The 19,734-nt window shown below is 47.5% G+C and overlaps 1 protein-coding gene and 1 long non-coding RNA gene across 2 annotated transcripts in view; one reads left to right on the plus strand and one right to left on the minus strand.

Moving 5' to 3' along the window:
• The window catches only part of LOC110595886, a 22,516-nt gene extending 9,518 nt beyond the window's left edge, over nt 1-12,998 (plus strand). The window contains exons 2-3 of the long non-coding RNA XR_002482142.1: nt 11,717-11,849; nt 12,735-12,998. This is a non-coding gene — a long non-coding RNA (uncharacterized LOC110595886). The remainder of the gene's footprint in view (nt 1-11,716; nt 11,850-12,734) is intronic.
• The window catches only part of ALOXE3 (arachidonate lipoxygenase 3), a 22,963-nt gene continuing 9,978 nt past the window's right edge, over nt 6,750-19,734 (minus strand). The window contains exons 13-15 of the mRNA XM_008061122.1: nt 13,909-14,009; nt 13,172-13,342; nt 6,750-7,656 (exon numbers count right to left, since the gene is read on the minus strand). Coding sequence (XP_008059313.1) covers nt 7,477-7,656; nt 13,172-13,342; nt 13,909-14,009 — 452 coding nt within the window. The 3' untranslated portion in view covers nt 6,750-7,476. The remainder of the gene's footprint in view (nt 7,657-13,171; nt 13,343-13,908; nt 14,010-19,734) is intronic.

The raw sequence follows: 19,734 nt of genomic DNA on the forward strand, positions 1-19,734 counted from the left end.
CTCCCTCTCTCCCTTCCTCCTTATTTCCTTCCTTCTTCCATTCTCCCTTGCTTCCTCCTTCCCTTCCCCTCCTCCATCTCCCCCCTCCCTCCCTCCCCTCTTTCCTTCCCTCTCTTTCTTCCCCTCCTCCCTTCCTCCCTTCCTTCCTTCCTTATATGTATATCGAGAATGATGCTGTATTCTAGACACTGCAGATACAAAGATGAAATAACGCATACGTGGAACTTACTTAATAGCTGGGAAAGAAGAACAAGATACAGTAAACAATAGTTTGCTCACTATAATTTTGGATAAGTGCTCTGAGCAAATAAACCTGGAGTGCTAGGGAGATTGGGACTGGAGGCTAGTTTCTGATAGAATCACAGAAGCCAGAGTGATAAGGGCTGGGATGAAGTCAGGCCCTGGGATAGGGAGGTGTTAGGACTAAGGTTAGGGTCAGCGGTGAGTGAGTGACAGAGTTATACTCTCAGCAGATAGCATTTGGGACCCAGGGAGAGTGAGGTGAGAGTCACGTTCCTATCCCCTTTTCCTGGACCTGCCCTCCCAGGGACACCTCCTGCCAACCAGGAAGCACCAGCCCTGGTTTCCTCCCTGGTGGCACCCTTCTATCACCATCGAATCGAGGGAAGGTCACACAATGGCCAGGCCAAGTTAGAGCCAAAGGGGACTGGGATTCTGAGATGAAGAGAAGGTTCCAATAGTTCCAGGCTGGATGAGGACTGGGGTTGAGCCTGCACCTCAGGTTTAGTTTAGGGATGGGCCTGTGGCTGGAGTTAGGGATTGAAATGATCTTTTCAAGACCCAAATCTACTGGCATCACCCCCTCCCCCACCAAACCTGCTCAAGCCTGGCAGGGGCCCTTCCTTGCCATGGACTACTTGGTTCACCTCAGTCCTCACCACATGCCCCCTTGCTGTCTTCTGTCTGGGACGACATGCCTTTCATTCATCCATCTGCAGACACTAACTGAGCTCCTACTGTGTGTCCGGCATCATGTCAGGCCCTGAGAATACAGCAGAACCAGAGCAAACCCATGTAGCCATAGAGCTTTCATTCTAGGGAGGGAAGCAGGCAATATTACCTAATAACCAAACACTTTATATAGCACGTGAAATAGGTGGCAAGTGCTGAAGAGAAATAATAAAGCAGGGAAGGGGATAATAAAGCATAGGGGAGAAAATTTTAGATACAGAGTGGCGGGGGAAGAGCACCTTGGAAAGAGGATTTTTCAATAAAGACCTGAAGGAAGTGAGGTCAGTTTTTTCCCACCCCAGGACCTTTGTACATGCTGTTCCCTGTCTACCTCTTAAAACCGATTAATTCTTCCTCTTCCTTCTGATCTTAGCTCAATAATTGCTTTATTCAAGGAAGGCCAAATTTAACTATAAATGACTCTTACAGCATTATTGCCAACATCTTTGATATCCAATTTCCCTAATTTGGGATGGTTTTCTCCATATCTCCTAGCATAGTACCTGGTACTTGGGAGATCCTCAAAACATGACTGGATACGTTAGTAATAAAAACAAGGTCAGGGTTGGGGATTGAATCAATAATGGATTTGGAATTAGGCTGAAGATTCAGAGAGAAGAGCTGGGCTGGGCTAAGCGTGAGGGGAGGGGTAAAGAGTGATGAAAGGAAGGGGGAGAGGCTGAGGGGATGGAGGGAGGAGAGGGGAGAAAGTTGAGTTTGCACCCTTTGGGTGCAGGGCTGGCAGTCCTGAGCTAAAGACAGGAGCTGTCAGGCTAAATCTCCTTCTTGGGCTCTGCTCAACAGCCCAGGTGACTCCTGGAGGATGCTGGGAGCCTGAAGATGCAAATTTGCTTTTTTTTTTTTTGGTCTGGATCTCATGACTTACCACAGCATTGACCTCTGAGCTCTGGCAATACTTTCACCTCAGTTGCCTGAGTTGCTGGGACTACAGGCACACTCCACCATGCCTGGCTATTTTTTTGATTTTTTTTTTTTTTTTTTTTGAGTAGGAGTCTCACTCTGTCACCCAGACTGGAGTGCAGTGGCTGCTCCCGGCCACCGCAGCCTCGACCTGCTTGGCTCCAGCGATCCTTTCGCCTCAGCCTTCCGAGTAGCCGGAATTACAGGCATGCGCTACCACACCCGGCTGATTTTTTGATTTATTGTGGAGATAAGGTCTCGCCAAGTTGCCCAGGTGGGTCTCGAACTAGGCAATCCACTCACCTCAGCTTCCCAAAGGTGCGGGATTACAGGCTGAGCCACCGAGCCCGGCTTTTTTTGATTTTTTGAAGAGAAAAGGTCTTCCTATTTTGCCCAGGTTGGTCTTGAACTCCTGGCCTCAAGCAATCCTTCCGTCTCAGCCTCCCAAAGTGCTGGAATTATAGGTGTAAGCCACCATACCTGGCCTCAAATTTTCATCTTAAGGTGCAGATAATATGCAAACTTTCCCAGCCTTCAGCTTTCTAGCCACTCTCCTTCGCCTTGTGCCCCCAGGGGGCTGCTAAGGCTTGGTGAGGAGCAGGGTGGTGAAGTGGATAAACTGCCCTGCTAGGCCCCTCAGGGATGCAGGGCCCTGGGTCATTGGGGGTCAGAGGCCCAAGCTTAACCTTTGTAATCTAGTAGTAAGACCACTCTTCCTGAAAGTGAGGAAGAGGAGGAGGAAGAAGAGGCAAAGACAGATAGGTGGCCTGGAAGATGGGGTGGAAGAGGGCTTTGGGTGGAAGTAGAGAAGGGGTTGAGGTATAAAAGAGAATGGGTGTGACTACAAGCAATGAGATCCACCTCTGTCCCTCAAAGGCTGCCTCCTCAAGCCATCATCCACTATCAATGTCTCTCCCCCAATCCCCCTTCCAAAAAAGCAGGAGTGGTGGCCCTGGGTTTGCTTGGGGCTCAAGTCTGGAGTGGGAATTAGGTTCCCGAGGGACATAGAGATGGAGGTGGGGATGGTGGGGATGAGAACGTGGCTGGGGCCCGGGGCATGGATGGGATTAGGCATGAGGATGTAGATGGGGCACTCCCCAGCTGTGACCAAAACGGGGATGCATGACTCTTGGTAGGTGCTCATTGGGCTGAAGAACTGGTTCTCCTGGACCAGGGGTGGGACCCAGAGAGCAGGAGAGGCTCCTGCGAAGGATGCAAGCTCGTTGGGGTGGCTCACTAGGGGCCACCCACACAGGAAGCCAAGTCCTCACTGTTGGGGCATCCCCCCTGGCCGCACCCCAAGCCCTGCAAAGCAAGGAGCGACTCCTAGGGCCCTGCCCCCCTGAGACACAGAGAAAAAACCTAATCAGGTCACTGCTTAAAATTTACCAGAGCTAAGCCAGGTTCGGTGGCTCAGCCTGTAATCCCGCACCTTTGGGAGGCTGAGGTGAGTGGATTGCCTGAGCCTGTGGGTTCGAGACCCGCCTGGGCAGCGAGACCTCATCTCTACAATAAATCAAAAAATCAGCCGGGCGTGGTAGCACATGCCTGTAATTCCGGCTACTCGGAAGGCTGAGGAGGAAGGATCACTGGAGCCCAGCAGGTCAAGGCTGCAGTGGCTGGGAACGGTCACTGCACTCCAGTCTGGGCGGCAGAGTGAGACTCCAACTCAAAAAAAAAAAAAAAATTTACCAGAGCTTAAAGTGATGCTGTCCTTAGAATCAAATCCAAGAACTTACCCTGGACTATAAGACCCCTTCTTCCAGCCATTCTGGCCTTCTCTCTGCTCCCTGGACATGTGTCCTTCAGGGCCCTTGCACTTGCCCTGTCCTTGGTTTGCAACACTTTTTCCCCAAGCTGTTTCAAGAGTGTTTTGTTCTTGTCACCGTCCTCAGATATACCCCCGGACCATTGTACTTAATGTTTCCCCACCCTCCACCTCCCCCGCCCCATCATGCCAGCCCACCATCTGGTTGTATCTCTGACTGCCCTTGCCACCATCTGAAAGGATGTTTATATGTGTATTGATGTACTTGTAGTCCATCTTTCCATTGCCTGTAAGTCACGGAAGCAGAAGTCATGCCTGGGGAGTTCACATCTGCTTCCCTGAAGCCCAGAACACTGTCTCAGGAGACAAGAGCTATGAGGCAACCTGATCCTAGAACCTCAGCGCTGGAAGGGACTTTCTGGGTCTACTCATCTCACCCATTTATATAAAAGATTTGGGCCACTGAAGTGGAAGAACTTGCCCAAGGCCTGCTGAGGAAAGAGGGCTAGGGTGCTTCTCACTGTACCAGTTGGCTCTCTAGATTGACCAAAAACCTTGGCGGGGGCGGGGTAGAGTGCAAGCTGGAGAAAGCCCCCTATCTCACAGGGTTGATCCAGCAGCTTGATGTGATCTCCCTCCCCATGTTATACCCCTAGGGGTGCTCAGAGTCAGGGCAAAAGTCTCATGTGTGTGGTTACTGTAAAAGTACATTAATGGGAGATACATTCAATATTATAGTAAACTAGAACTTTTCCATTTATTTCTGACCTTGGTATAGTATCATAAATTGTTCAGCACACTGTTTAAATTTAATCATCACTTAAAAGTTTATTTTACCATTCTATATGTATAAGTTTAGAAATTTCCATTTTTTGTTATATATATTTTAACTGTTTATATATCAAATGATAATAAAATCATTATTATTAGTTGCCCTTAAAAAAAAAAGAAGAAGAAGTTCCATGTGTGGCTAGGTGTGTCTGCCCAGTAAACCTTCCTCCAAGCTGGCTTTCTGGGAAACCGGATCCCAGTGATCCACCCTGTTCCCTCCCTCTCCGGCTTGGGGGCATTTTTAAGGATGAGCATGCCTTCTAATACTACCTTTGTGGAGGCCTGGAAGAGTTTGTTCTCTTGGGGAACAGGGTGGTTGAGCATGGCCTGACCCTTTCTCTCTGCTGGTTCCAAGTCAAGGCCAAGGTTAAAAGGACCCGCACTTCCCACCACAAGGGGGAGCCTCTGGGCGTTTCTTAGACCTTTGCTTTTGCTCTAAGGGGAACAAAACTTTTGGCTAAGTTCTTAGGTTGAGATCTGCATGTGAGATATTCCCAACACACCTCTTTGTACACAATGGCATTAGAAGCCTCTTCTTCCAGGATCACAGATGCAGAAAGTGACAATCCAACAGCCAAAGACAACCTCCTCTACCACACACACACACACACACACACACACACACACACACACACACACACGAGCAAAGGGAGAAGAGACTTGGTTGAGCAGGGAGAAGATTCTTGGGTTGGAAGAAAATGAGGAAAGGCCAGGTGTGGTGGCTTATGCCTATCACCCCAGCACTTTGGGAGGGCGAGGTGAGAGGATTGCCTGTGCCCATGGGTTAGAGACCAGCCTGGGTAACTTAGTGAGACCTCATTTCTACAATAAACAACCAAAAACTTTAGCCAGGTATGGTGGCACATGCCTGTAGTTTCAGCTACTTGGAAGGCTGAGGCAGAAGGATCACCTGAGTCCAGCAGGATCACCAGGCAGAAGGATCACCTGAGTCCTGCGATGGCCGAGCTTGGGTGACACTCCAATTCAAAAAAAAAAGAAGGGAAGAGAATGAGGGAAAGGGCTGGGCAGTGTTTTTTCCTGGATCTGTGGGACAGTGGCTGCTCCAAAATTTCAACATAGCAGGGGCTTTGGGATGGCAATTTAGCTAGGGAGGAAATGTGGTTAGGTGTGGAACTGTTTGTGGAACTGTGGATGCACTGCAAACATCTTTTGTTTTCTTAGACGCTAGCAGCCCAGTCCAAGTGGGGAAGCTGCCCGATCCCCACTGACTGGAAGAATGAACAGTGATGGTCTACACTGAGACATTCTGCAACCTGCAGCCAGCACGGCCCTCAGCTTGTGAGGCTCTAGATGGGTCACTGGTTAGCCTGACACTAAAGCCATCTGATTCCCTGGCCACATCACAGGGACAGAGGAAAATTTAACCCTGCCATTGTCCAAAGATAGTGTAACTCTGGACAGAGAGGGGCTATGACCAGGGTTGGGCCAGGCACAGAATTTGCCTCAGGTGGCAGAGGAGTTGAGGTGGGCTGGAACTGAGGTCTAGGGAAGCAGGGACTCAGGAAGGTGTTGGGTGGCTGTCAAGTGAGAAGACAGGGAGGACCAACGTGAGAGTTGCAAAAGTCTTTGTTCTGAAGATTGTGGAGCTGGGAGGGAGAAAATCATACTCCCCAGATTACCATCCAGCTGGTCAAGATAGGCTAGATTATGCCACAAGAAACCCCTGTCAATGGCTTTACCCGACAAAAGTTTATTTCTCGCTCAGGTCCCTGTTCAACTCAGTCAGCAGGGCCCTCTGCTCTAGTCTCTCAGATACACAAGAAAGTGCCATCTCAGAATAGAGAGGCAGAAAGAAGAGAACTCTGGGGTCTCCACACCAGCTTGGAGATGACCTGCATCACGTGTACTCAGAATTCAGCCAAAGCTCATCTTGTGACTCCACCCATCCACAAGGGACCAGAGGTTGAGTCTTCTACATGTCCAGGAGAACTGGATTTCAGTGGCAGCACTAACAACTACCACGCCCAGAAGCTAGACTCTGAGACTTTGCAAAATACCTACTTTTTCCCCTTTCAGTCCCTTGAGTCGAGATATTCCTTCACTTCCCGAGGACGTATTCTGGGAGGTGAAGGCAGAAATACAGGGCTTGGCTGGAAGGTAGGTTGAGCAAGGAGGCTTCCTGTCTCCGGAATATTGGATCCATGGATTCACTGCTGCTCCCACCTTCTGCAATCCCCTGGAACCCCCATCCCCTCCCACCCCATACACATACACACATCAAAACAGAAAAGTGGAGTAAGAGCCAAATATATTGATTTTTATTGAACTCACTGGACTCAAAGACAAAAAGAACAAATGGGATGTCAGTGGGGTAGAACAACAGCTGAAGGGAGGTCCCCACACACACACCCAAGCCGAGGAGGCTGTCCCTGAGAACTGCAGTAAGAGATCCCAGTAAGCTGGGTTCTAATTCTTCCTCTCCCCTAAAGATGCCCCTTAAAAGAAGCATAGGGGTTCACCAACCTGGGCACATAGCCCTTCTGTGCCCAGTTTCCAGGCTCTTTCTGACAAGGAAGCTAAGTTGGTTGGTCCAAGGCTTGGAGGAAAAGGGAAGCAAAATGACACAGTAGGGGAGTCTGGAGATAAGGGAAGACTAAGCGGGGGAGCTCAGAAATCCAAGCTGGGCATCCCAATGGGCAGAGGGAGATTCCTACAAGAGTCTGGAAGAGAAGGCTGCCCAAAGTAGAGCAAGGGATGAAGGGGTTTCTTTCTTTTGGAGAGGCTATTGTGCATTTGACTTAAGTCAGCGGCTTCTCACCCTGGACGCTGCTATACTGGTATCTCACGGGTTAGGCCCTAGTCCATGTGATGCCAGAACCATCTTGCCTGGAAAATGTCCCCAAATGCAGAAGGAAATGTTCAGGCTGACTGAAAACAGGGAGGATGGAAGGGTTTGGAGGACCCTGAGAAGCTGGTCCTCCTCATGCTCGGACCTTTCTTTCTTCTGGGGTAGTATGAGGAGGCTAGATGGAGACGCTGTTCTCGATGAGAGGAGGGTCCAGGTAGGTGTAGGGTAGTGCCAGGCTCTGGTTCCGCTCCTGGATATCCCTTGAGATGTGGGCTAGGCGGCTCTGGAAGGTAGCAATGCTCCGCCGGGGGGCTTCCTCAGTGAAGTGCTCATCCGGGTAGGTACCCAGTGGCCTCTAGGAGAAAATCCGGTGAGAGGCCAGGACGATATTCAGGATGGGATGGAGAATAATAAGGGGCCACTTGAGCTCACAAATATAGTTAAAGTGGCTTCCAAAAGCACAACCCACCTACAGCCATTGCAAGCACGAGCTCTTCAAACCGCATTCCCAAACCACCACTCCACGCAGCCTAACACAGAACAGCCTCCCAACAGTTGAAGCCCACACAGTGCAGGGGACAGAATGTGACTTGGGAGCCAGCCAACCTACATTCAGTGCTCCCTCTGCTGGTAACCCTCTGCCTGTTACTATGACTCTTTGAGACAGTCCACATTTGAAAGTGGGTGGGTTGAACTAGAAAACCTTTAAAGGTCCCTTCCATAGAGGAAAAATAAAAAATAAAATAAAGGTCCCTTCCAGCAACTAGCCCACTGCTCTATGAACTAAAAGAACACAACCACATTTCTCACACAACTGAGGTCAACATACCTTGGGTATATTTGCTGGAGGGCCAAGAATACACCTGTTACTCCACAATTTAACAAACATACCCAAGAATACACCTGTTACCTCACAATTTAAAAAAATTCAGCACCTGAAGACAAGTAGCATCCTGGTTCTGAGGCATCTTCACAACCAGCTGGCATAATGGAATTTTTGCCAACACAGTCACCATCACCATATACTGTCACACTTTACTGCATGGCCAACCACAATCAAGAAATATCACCATGAACCTCGTCAATACCATCCTGTGTACAGGACTGTCCTTTCCTCCATGATCACTTCACAAAACCAGTTCACCATGATGGAGCAGGGACCCAGCCACCTAACTAGCACATACTTCCCATCAAATACCTTCACACAATATTGCTGATAGTCTTAAAATTATTTTTCTTGTTTTATTGCATTGGCAAAGCCCTCCAGATCAGTGTTAAAAAGCAGCAGTAATAGTGGGCATTATAAATACATGGTATATATACACAATGGAATATTATGCAGCTATAAAGAAGGAAAAAATTATGGACTTTGCAGCAACTTGGATGGATTTAGAGTCCATCATACTCAGTGATCTATCACAGAAGCAAAGAACTGAGTACCACATAATGATCATAATACTACATGAAAGGGATTGGCAGTAATGGATCACTGCCAGGGGAGGAAGAGGGAGAGCACATAACACTAATAAGGGTACATGACACCAAATGAGGTGAAGTGAGGACCAATGGGAGGTCCAACTTATGTACCTAACCCTGAACTGTACCCCACATATTTAAAATAAAAATTAAAAAAAAACAGTGGGCATTATTTTCTTGTCTCTGACTTTAATGAGTAGACCTCTATTGTTTTGCCATAAATACAGTGTTTTCTGAAATATACTTTTTATCAAAACTCCTTAAGGGAGTTTCACTTTACACTGAGTTTTGACTAGTAATAGCTGCTCACACTTATCAAGTGCTTTTTCAGCATATATTGAGATAATGATATGGTATGCTTCTTTACTGATGTAATGAACTATATCACTAGATTTCATAAGTTGAACCAAACTTCCATTCCTTTCATTCTTAGAATAAACTAGACTTCGTCATGGCATATTATTGTTTTACTATTCACTATTGGCTTTCACTAACTGACATATTTTTAAGATTGTTGTAGCTAAATGGAATGAGTTTATAATTTAATTTTCTTAATAGCAGCTAACATGTAAGCATTTTGCATGAACCATCACAATCATACAACAATCTTTAAGACAGATACTCTTAACATTCCCACTTTACTGATGAGGAAACTGAGGCTTAAAGAAGATAAATTATGACTGGGTGTGGTGGTTCATGCCTGTAATTTTAGTACTTTGGGAGACTGAGGTGAGAGAAGAGAGAGAGCCCAGGGATTCTAGACCAGCCTGGGCACCTTGGTGCGAAATTGTCTCTACAACAAATCAAAAGATTAACTGGATGTGGTGGAGCACGCCTGTAGTTCCAGCTACTTGGAAGGCTGAGGTGGAAGGACTGCCTGAGCCCACCCCACCAGGTTGAGGCTGCCTTGATTGCATCATTGCACTCCAGCCTGGGCAACAGAGCAAGACTCCAACTCAAAAAAAAAAAAAAAGAAGCCAAATTACATATCCAAGGTCACACAGGTGGTAAGTGTGGATTAGAACCCTCTACATGAGACCCACTTTCCCTTTTTATTTTCTTCTTTGATTTATTGTAGAGATGAGGTCTCACCAAGTTGCCCAGGCTGGTCTCAAACCTGTGGGTACAGGCAATCCTCTCACCTTGGCCTCCCAAAGTGCTGGGATATTAGTTGTGAGCCACCCTGCTAGGCCCACTTCCCTTCTCTCTCTTTTTTTTTTTTTGAGTTGGAGTCTCACTCTGTTGACCAGACTGGAGTGCAGTGGCACACTCCAGCCACCGCAGCCTTGACCTGCTGGGCTCCAGCGATGCTTCTGCCTCAGCCTTCCAAATAGCCAGAACTACAGGTGTGCGCTACCATGCCCAGCTAATTTTTTTTTTATTTATTGTAGAGATGAGGGCTCACCAAGTTGCCCTGGCGGGTCTCAAAAATGGACTCAGGCAATCCACTCACCTCGGCCTCCCAAAGCGCTAGGATTACAGGCTGAGCCACCAAGCCCAGCCCCTACTTCCCTTCTTGAAAACACTACTGGGTAGTTGGGCAAGGTGGCTCGTGCCTATAATCCCAGCACTTTGGGAGGACAAGGTTGAGAGGATTGCCTGAGCCCACGGGTTTGAGACCAGCCTGGGTAACTTGGCAAAACCTCATCTCTACAATAAATCCAGAAAAATGAGTCAAGCATGGTGGCACATGCCTGTAGTTCCAGCTACTAGGAAGGCTGAGGCAGAAGGATCCCCTGAGCCCAGCAGGTAGAGGCTGCATTGGCCATGCCCAGCAGGTAGAGGCTGTGGTGGCCATGAGTGTACCACTGCCCTCCAGCCTGGGTGATGGAGTGAGACTCTGACCTACTGAGTGCTGCTATCAGGGTTCTGTAATCAAGTAAACTGATCCAGAAAATCATTCATAGAACTATAAGCATTATTTTCTTATAATTTAGAAAGCATTCTCTATATTTGTGACTGTATGCCATTCCCACTCCTTTTTTTTTTTGAGTTGGAGTCTTACTCAGTCGCCCAGACTGGAGTGCAGTAGCCGCTCCCAGCCACCGCAGCCTCGACCTGCTGGGCTCCAGCGATCCTTCCGCCTCAGCCTTCCAAGTAGCTGGAACTACAGGCGTGCACTACCACGCCTGGCTCATTTTGATTTACTGTAGAGATGAGGTCTCACCAAGTTGCCCAGGCGGGTCTCGAACCCGCGGGCTCAGGCAATCCACTCACCTCAGCCTCCCAAAGGTGTGGGATTACAGGCTGAGCCACCAAGCCTGGCTGCCATTCCCACTCCTAATGTTGTATATTTATATTCCCTCTCATTTCTTTTTTCTTCTCTTTCTTTTTTTTTTTTATTTTATTTTGGAGATGGGACTTGCTATATTGCCCAGACTGGAGTTCTATGGCCATTTACAGGTAAAATCACAGCTTACAGCAACCTTTAACTTCTGGCCTCCAGGGATCCAGCTGCCTCAGTCTCCCAAGTAGCTGGGACTATAGGCTCATATCACCTATAGTGTGACATTGGATGCCATTAGATGCCCAGCTTGACATCTAATTTCTAAAACTACAGTGTAACCATCAAAAAAACCAGAATGCACACGCACCTAAAAAAAAAAGAAAGAAAGAAAGAAAGAAAAAAGAAAAGAAAGAAAGATAAAAGGAAAGAAAAAGAAAGAAACCAGAACACAGAAATATGACAGACTGGTTTCAAAACCTATTTACTAGCTATATGATGCAAAACAAATTGCTTAATTTCTCTGAGCCTCAGTTTTCTCCCTTATAAAATGGAACTACCATTTATTGAACACTTATATGCCAGCACTGTCCTAAGAATTTTAAATATAGCTATGTATTTATTTTGTATTTTAAAATGGTGTACACAAAATATCTGATTTAATGGCTGAAACATGCTAGTTCCTCATAAGTGCCATTATGATTGTTGTTTCCAGATTAAGCTCTCACTGGCTGACAAGGAGAAAGTCCTCCATCCTCATCCTCTTCCCTACTCATCCCTCACCCCTCTGGGACCAGAAAGTGTCAGGACCCCAGGATAAGCTCCTGACATTCCCAGGATATAAGATGGTAAGTTAAAACTTGTGAGGAAGATAAAGCATCTGTAGTCTTTCTAACACCAAATGGAGTCAAGCATGAAAAACAAGGCTATCCACCTGTCAGAAAACTTGTGAGCACATGCATGCAATTTACTGATGGAGTAAATCCTCACATATACCCTACAACTCTAAAATAAAATGAAATCAAACAAATTCCAAATAAAATCATATTTTGATTTAAAAAATAAATAGAGAAAACTCATGAGTAAGATGAGTCAACTGGGGGGGTGACTGATAACTACCTCAATGTGGAAATGGAGATGACAGGAGCTGGTGACTGAAGAGCTACATGTCTAGCCTGAACTATGAAGTGTCTCCTCTCTGTCCTCCTCCCTCCAGAATCGCCCCTCCCACCCATCAGCACAGCACAGGAGCACCCTTACTAAAACAAATTTAACCACATCATTTCAGGCTTTAAACTCTTGAGTGGCTTCCCATTGTTCTCTGAACAAGGCCCTTCCTTCCTCTCTACCCTGCTAGTTCTACCTGGATTCACACCAGTGAACTCTTGCTTCACTCCTCATCCTGTCCTTCCCTCTGTCGAGAAACTAACCCTGTCTCTCCTTTGTCTGTCAAACTCCTACTTGTCTCACAGGTTTCAGCTTAGATGTCACATCCTCCAAGGAGCATTCTTGGGATCCCCCAGACCCAGTTAGATTCCGCTAGGGACTGTCCTTGGATGCTCTGTCCCTGGATGCTAAGCTCATGAGAACAAGGTTCATAGCTGCCCATAATAGTGTCTGGCACACCACGGGTGCTCAGAAAGTATATGTGTTGAATGGGGAAATTAATATATAAGTAATTCCTACAACACTGTGGTGCTCTTTCTCATTTGCCTGTATGTCTCCTCAACTAGACCAGAGGCTTCTTGAAGATAGAAAGGTCTCACTCAACTTCATGTTCCTGGTGCCCAGTACTATGCTGACACACGGGAGGTACTCAACAAATGTTCCCAGAGGTGAACATCACCTGTACCCAACAAATGCTTGTTGAATGTTTGGATAAATGCATGAGTAGTTGATGGATGGATGGATAGATGGGAAGAGCAGTATACTTGCGAACTGGATGGAAGTTGTTACCCAACCACTAAGCTGGTATTTGCTTCAATATATGTCTTTTGAGATCAACGATCGTTTCTTGAAAAAGCTGAAGAACTGAACACAGTTCAGCAGTGGGCATAAATCCCAGCAGTCGGTCCGCAACTGCCTGGAACAGCTGCCACCACCTCCACTGCCCAGGCCCTACAAAACCCTATCCCTTCAACCACCTCATCCCACTCCCCGCATCACACACCTGGTCCTTAGGCTCTTGGCTGACCAACCAAAAGAGGAGAAGATTGTTACAGGTGATGTTCACTTCCGGGAGCGTCTCCAGGTAACTCTTCAGGGTGGTGGTCCCCTTGGTCTGGGGTGGAGGCTGCCTCATGGATGACGGGGCATTGGGCATCCAGGACCCAAAGTCATGCTGTGGAGACCCCCGCCCTAGTTGGGTCAGCAGGCCAGAGAGGGAGGACCAGCTCTCCCTTTACACCATCCCTGATTCTACCCTACCATCCTAGGTCTTACAGTTGGAAAACAATGGGATCATGGAAAGGGAAGACAGGAAGGGGCAGAGGGTAAAAAGTCCCAAACGTGGGGCAGGAGGCCAGCTCACTCCTTGTCATTCCCCACCCTGTGTTCCAGGACTGGTGGTGTGAGTCACCAGGGAAGGAGGAGAACCTAATCCTAGGAAAAGGGCTGGCATGTCATGCAGAGCAACCTGCTACTCCACCAAGCCAGGTTCTAGCCATGACAGGAGCCCCTAGGTTCTACTCCCAACATAACATCAGCTTGAGTTGCCATTACAAACTTGGGCCCAGCTCCACCCAGCCATCATCCAGTGCCAACCCTTCACTCCACCCAGTTGTCACTCTAACCCCAAGCCTAACCATAAACCCACCCCATCCCTGACCCGCCCATGCTCTCAACCCAAACTCTGGCCTCAAGTCCATTGAGGCCCGATGTCCCCAGGCCTGCCCTCTGAAGCCTCACCTGACCACTGTTGACAGCAGCATGCTGGGCGGAACAGTTGAAGATGATTGCGGTGAGGAACTTCACCAGTTCTCCTGGGGTGCACAGCCGGCTTGGGAAGCCTGGGTGTGGGGAGGAAGGGAAGAGGGTGTGGATGGAAGGTACCAGATTCCTCAGGGTAGCTCAGGGCTGGGGCTTACCACAGGGGGAAAAGTGAGGGCATAAGGAACATCTGGCTACAACTATCTAAAGACTAAGATTAGGATGAGACTGATGTTAGGAATGGTCATTACCAAGGCTTGTGGTCTCTGAAGGGGGTCAGGGTAGGAGGTGGGGCCTGGCATCCAGCCAGAAAATGCCCGGCCAGAAAATCCGGCAGGGCCCATCATGGAGTCAGGTTCAAGCTGAGTACCAAGCTGCCTCTCTCTGACCTCCAAGATTCTTCTATCTGCAGCTCATATTAGTACTTAATGACTTCATTCTACTCAATTCACCAAGATTTGTTCAAGCACCCAGTAGCGGACCATCCTCTGCTGGGCTTATCAGCAGAGAAAGATGACCATGGAGTGTGTTACTGTGTTGCAGTGACAGAAACAGAAGGAAACATCTAAGGTCAGAGCTTGGCTCCTTGAAGAGAGAGTAGATAGGGCAGAAATGGGCACTAGGGCAAGAGAGGTTAGGGGAGCCTTCTTAGAAGATAAGAAGAGGCCTTCCTGAGTTGAAGGGTGGGTGAGACATGAATGGAAAGATGACACAGGAAGCATTTCAGGGCTGGAGGGAAAAGAGCTCCACGACTCAGCCCTCAGTGCTCTTCTATCTGTGCCTTACAGATCTCGTCCAAGTCCATAGCTTTAGCCACTTCCCACTCACTGACAACTGCCAAATTCACATCTCTGGCTGTACCTGGCTCCTGAACTCTAGACATAGCAGTGGGCATAAATCAGTTGCTTACCTGACATCTCCACCTGGGCATCTAAAAGACACCTCCGACTGAACATTTGCAAAACCAAATGCTTGACTCCCTATCCCATGCTCTCCAAAACCCCCTCCGTCCCACAGTGGTTCCATTTCACTTATCCATTTACACTTACATCTCCTCTTATCTCATCTCAAGCAAAGACTTCCAGAAGCCAGACTCTCCTCACCACCCATCCTCCACTACTGCCCAATCTCCATCATCTCTCTCCTGGATGAATTCTGTAGTTTCCACCCTTGTCTCTTACAGCCTGTTCTTCACATGACAGCCAGAGTGACCCCTTAAGGTCATAAGTCAAATTATGTCACCCTTCATTGAAACCCTCTAAGAGCTTTCCATCTCATTCACCTTACCAAAGCCCTACATGAGCTGACTCCATCCAGTTTCTCTGACTTCATTTCACTCCTGACTCGTCTCCCTCTTACTTACTTCACACCAGCACACTCAGACCTCAGGGCATTTGCACTATACTATACCTCTGCCTTCTACTCTTACCCCAGTTATCCACAGATCCAGTTCCCTCACTTCTTTTAGGTCTCTACTCAAGCATCAGTTCCTCAGAGAGGCCTCTCCTGACCACCTACCTGAAATAACACCCTACCTTGACATACTATATCCTCTGATGCTGTTTCGTTTTTCTTCTTCGCCTTCATAACCACTTGACATATTTGTTTGTCGATTTTCTGTATTTCCCCAAAAGAATGGCCAGCTCTATTAAGGCCACGATTTTGCTCTGTCTTGTTCACTGCTAAAGCCCAGCACCTAGAACAATACTTAAATATTAAGGCTGCGTACAGGGGCTCACGCCTGTAATCCCAACACTTTGGGAGGCCGAGGTGAGCAGATTGCTTGAGCCCAGGAGTTCAAAGACTAGCCTGGGCAACATAGCAAGAACTCATCTCTATGAAAAAAATTTAAAAATTAGCCAGGTGTGGTGTCCCAGCTACTCAGGAGGCTGAGGCAGAAGGACTGCCTGAGACAAAAGGAGGTCGAGGCTGTGGCAAGCCGTGAGTGTGCCACTGTACTCCAGCCTGAGTGACAGAGTGAGACCCTGACTCAATAAAAAAATAAACAACCAAACAAATAAAAAGTAGTAAGCCTGGGCATTATTGACTGAATGAAGCAAAGGCATGAGAGTGTAAGAAGCCAGAGTGGGAAGGCAAGGAGCATAAGCATGGTGAGGGGACAGGGAGGGGACCTAATCGGAGGTGAAGCTGCAGCAGTGCACAGGGTCATGTGGTTTCTGGGCAGTATTTCAGAAGGTTACCAGGTGGCAGCCTGCAGGCTTGGCAGGCAAGCTGCGAGAGGTGGGACTGGTTGAGAAGCAGTTGCCACAATGCAGGAGCACTGTGAGGAGAACTGGGGCTAGGGTGGTAACCATGAGAAATGATGAGGACAATAGGGATAAGCCACCCAACTGGATTTAGGAAGATAGAGAGGAGAACATGAGTCAAAGAGGGCTCAAGGATTGGAGTCAGGCTGACTGGGGAGAGGCTGGTACAACAGGACAGAAAGCTTGGGAGGAAGGACTGGGCCTCTGCCTGAGGATGTGCAGGAATTTTCTAAATCTCCTGTTCGCAGTTCACTGTCTAAACTTAGAAGCTGAGAATTTAAAAGTAAAAGAAAAGCAGGGGTCAGACTATCTATGGGAATTTTTCTATAGTTCATATTGTTTCCCCTTGTAATATGGAAGCTAAAGTCAAAGTGACTAAGGTTAGTGAGTCAAAGTGACTAAGGTTTAAATATTGTACATGAATCTAGAATAAGTTTGTACTGGTTGGAAGAGCTGTTGCCAATCCGAAGAATGAATGTTCTGATGTATTAAATCAGAGACAAGTTTAATGAAGCAAGATAAGAGACCTGAACCAACAGTAATAGATTCCCCTCTGGGTCTTTATTATTTTTAATTTTTGAGTTGGGGTCTCACTCTGTTGACCAGCCTGGAGTGCAGTGGCACGATCATGGCTCACTGAAGCCTAGACCTTCTGGGTTCTGGCGATCCTTCTGCCTCAGCCTCCTGAATAGCTGGGATTACAGACATGCACTATTAAACCTGGCTAATTGTTTTTGTTTGTTTGTTTGTTTTGTTTTGTTTTTTTGAGTTAGAGTCTTACTCTGTCACCCAGACTGGGGTGCAGTGGCCACTCACGGCCACCGCAGCCTCTACCTGTTGGGCTCCAGTGATCCTTCTGCCTCAGCCTTCCAAGTAGCTGGAACTACAGGCGCGCGCTACCATGCCCGGCTAATTTTTTGATTTGTTGTAGAGATGAGGTCTCGCCAGGTTGCCCAGGCGGGTCTCGAACCCGCAGGCTCAGGCAATCCACTCACCTCAGTCTCCCAAAGCATGGGATTACAGGCTGAACCACCAAGCCCGGTTTTGTTTTTTGTTTTTTTTTTAATTGGAGTCTCACTCCGTCACCCAGGCTAGAGTGCAGTGGCACACTCACGATCACCGCAGTTTTGACCTGCTGGGTTCAGGTGATTCTTCTGCCTCAGCCTTCCAAGTAGCTGGAACTACAGGCATGCGCCACCATGCCTGGCTAATTTTTTGATTTATTATAGGGATGAGGTCTCGCCAAGTTGCCCAGGATGGTCTCAGACCCCTGGGCTCAAGCAATCCTCTCACCTTGGCCTCCCAAAGTGCCCAGTCTGTTTTTTGGGGGTTTTTTGTTTGTTTGTTTTTTGGGGTTTTTTCGGTAGAGTCGAGGCCTCTCTATATTGCCCAGGCTGGTCTTGAATGCCTAGGCTCAAGTCTTTGGCCTCACAAAGTGCTGGGATTATAGTTATGAACCACTGTTCCCAGCCTCTCTTTGGGTCTTAAATAGGAAATAGACACCCCAAACATGAAACAACTGCTTGAGTATGGAGGTGTGGTCAGGACCAGGTCTGCTCGTGATTAACAGTAGGTTTGCAAAACACAGGAGTCATCCTTGAAAAAATCCAAATGAGATCTGGCTGTCACCACCTTAACCCAGAAATCACTCTTGGCATTACTAATAATGAGACAATTTGACATTATGTGTATCCCAATGTGATGCAATGCAGAGTATGCAGCATCACCTGAGAAATAATTCTTATCCAAAAATGTTTAACCATCAGATATTACTTCTGGTTTACAAAAAACACAGGAGATAGAGGAACAAGATGAATGGCATTATAAGGAAACAATTAGATAAATCCAGAAGGTGAGACACTCTGCCAAACAACTAGTTTGGGCTCGTCAATAAGTCTATATCATGTGAGGAGGAACTATTCTAAATTAAGAGAGAGGTTGGACACACAGGCTCATGGCTGGAATCCTACCACTTTGGGAGGCTGAGTTGGGAGGATTACTTGAGCTCAGGAGTTTGAGACCAGACTGGGCAACATAGCGAGAACTTATCTCTACAAAGAAAAAGTCAAAAAATGAGCCAAGTGTAGTGCCAGAGGCTGAGATGGAAGAATCACCTGATCCCAGATGGTGGAGGCTGCAGTAAGTTGTGATCATGTCACTGCACTCCAGCCTGAGCAACAGAGTGAGGCCTCAACTCAAAAAAAAAAAAAAAAACTAATTAAGAGAGACTTCAGAGTAAAAAGTAAAACAATGTACCACAACGTCCTTGATTGGCTCCTGAATCAAAAGGAGCAGCTGGGGGAAAACGGGTCAAGTGGGTAAATTTGAACATGGACTAAATATGAGGGTGACATTGGAGACTAGTGTCAGTTTTTATTCAGTGTGATGACAGTATTGTGGTTGTGTAGAAAAATGTCCATTTTTTTTTTTTTTTTTTGAGTTGGAGTCTCATTCTGTCACCCAGACTGGAGTGCAGTGGCCGCTCCCGGCCACCGCAGTCTCAACCTGCTGGGCTCCGGCGATCCTTCGCCTCAGCCTTCCAAGTAGCTGGAACGACAGGTGCGCGCTACCACGCCCCGGCTAATTTTTTTGATTTATTGTAGAGATGAGGTCTCGCCAAGTTGCCCAGGCAGGTCTCAAACCTGTGAGCTCAGGCAATCCACTCACCTCAGCCTCCCAAAGCACAGGATTACAGGCTGAGCCATTGAGCCCGGCTAAAAATGTCCATTTTTAAGATGTATATTGATTAAAGGTGAAATATGATGACTGTAATTTAAAGGCTTCAGCAGCCGGGCAAGGTGGCTCATGCCTGTAATTCCAGCACTTCGGGAGGCAGAAGCAAGAGGATTGCCTGAGTCCAGGGGTTCAAGACCAGGCTGGGCAACTTAGTGAGACCTCATCTCTACAATAAATCAAAAAAATTAGCCGGGCGTGGTGGTGTACGCCTGTAGTTCCAGCTACTTGGAAGGCTGACGCAGAAGGATCATCTGAGACCAGCAGGTCGAGACTTCCGTGGCTGTGAGCCACAAGGCTTCAGCAATGAACAAAAGCAACAGATTAATCACATATGGAAACATGTAGGCAATTGTTGAGCTGGTGGTGGGTAAACATGTGTTTGTTATACTGCATTCTCTATTTCCTATATGTTTGAAAAATTTTGTTTAAAAAGAAAAGAGTAGTCTCCTAGCCCATTACAGGTAGGGCTACAAATCATGTTATATGGAGGTGATCTGAAACCATCCTCCTCCCTGGGTCTCCTCAGGCAGGAACTCCTCTGGTTAGCCTCCAGAAGCACAGAGTCAGCTGAAAGTCACATCCCTATTGAGAGAAGTCCCAGGCCAAGACTGGGGGAACTGGAAGATGGACATTTGTGCCACTTTGAGCTTCTCCTTTTCCTCCACTACCTCTAGATATAGAGGCCTCTTCAACTTTTTTGAGTGCAAGAATGCAGACTGCAAAACACAGTGGCACTGGGTAAGAGGGCCATGAAGAGTAGCAATTGAGTACATAACCTGAGCAAGGCCAGATGTCATGAGAC

This window comes from Carlito syrichta, unplaced genomic scaffold (assembly GCF_000164805.1).
Source record: "Carlito syrichta isolate Samal-C Ts95f unplaced genomic scaffold, Tarsius_syrichta-2.0.1 Scaffold305117, whole genome shotgun sequence".
In the NCBI taxonomy this organism is placed as follows: domain Eukaryota; kingdom Metazoa; phylum Chordata; class Mammalia; order Primates; family Tarsiidae; genus Carlito; species Carlito syrichta.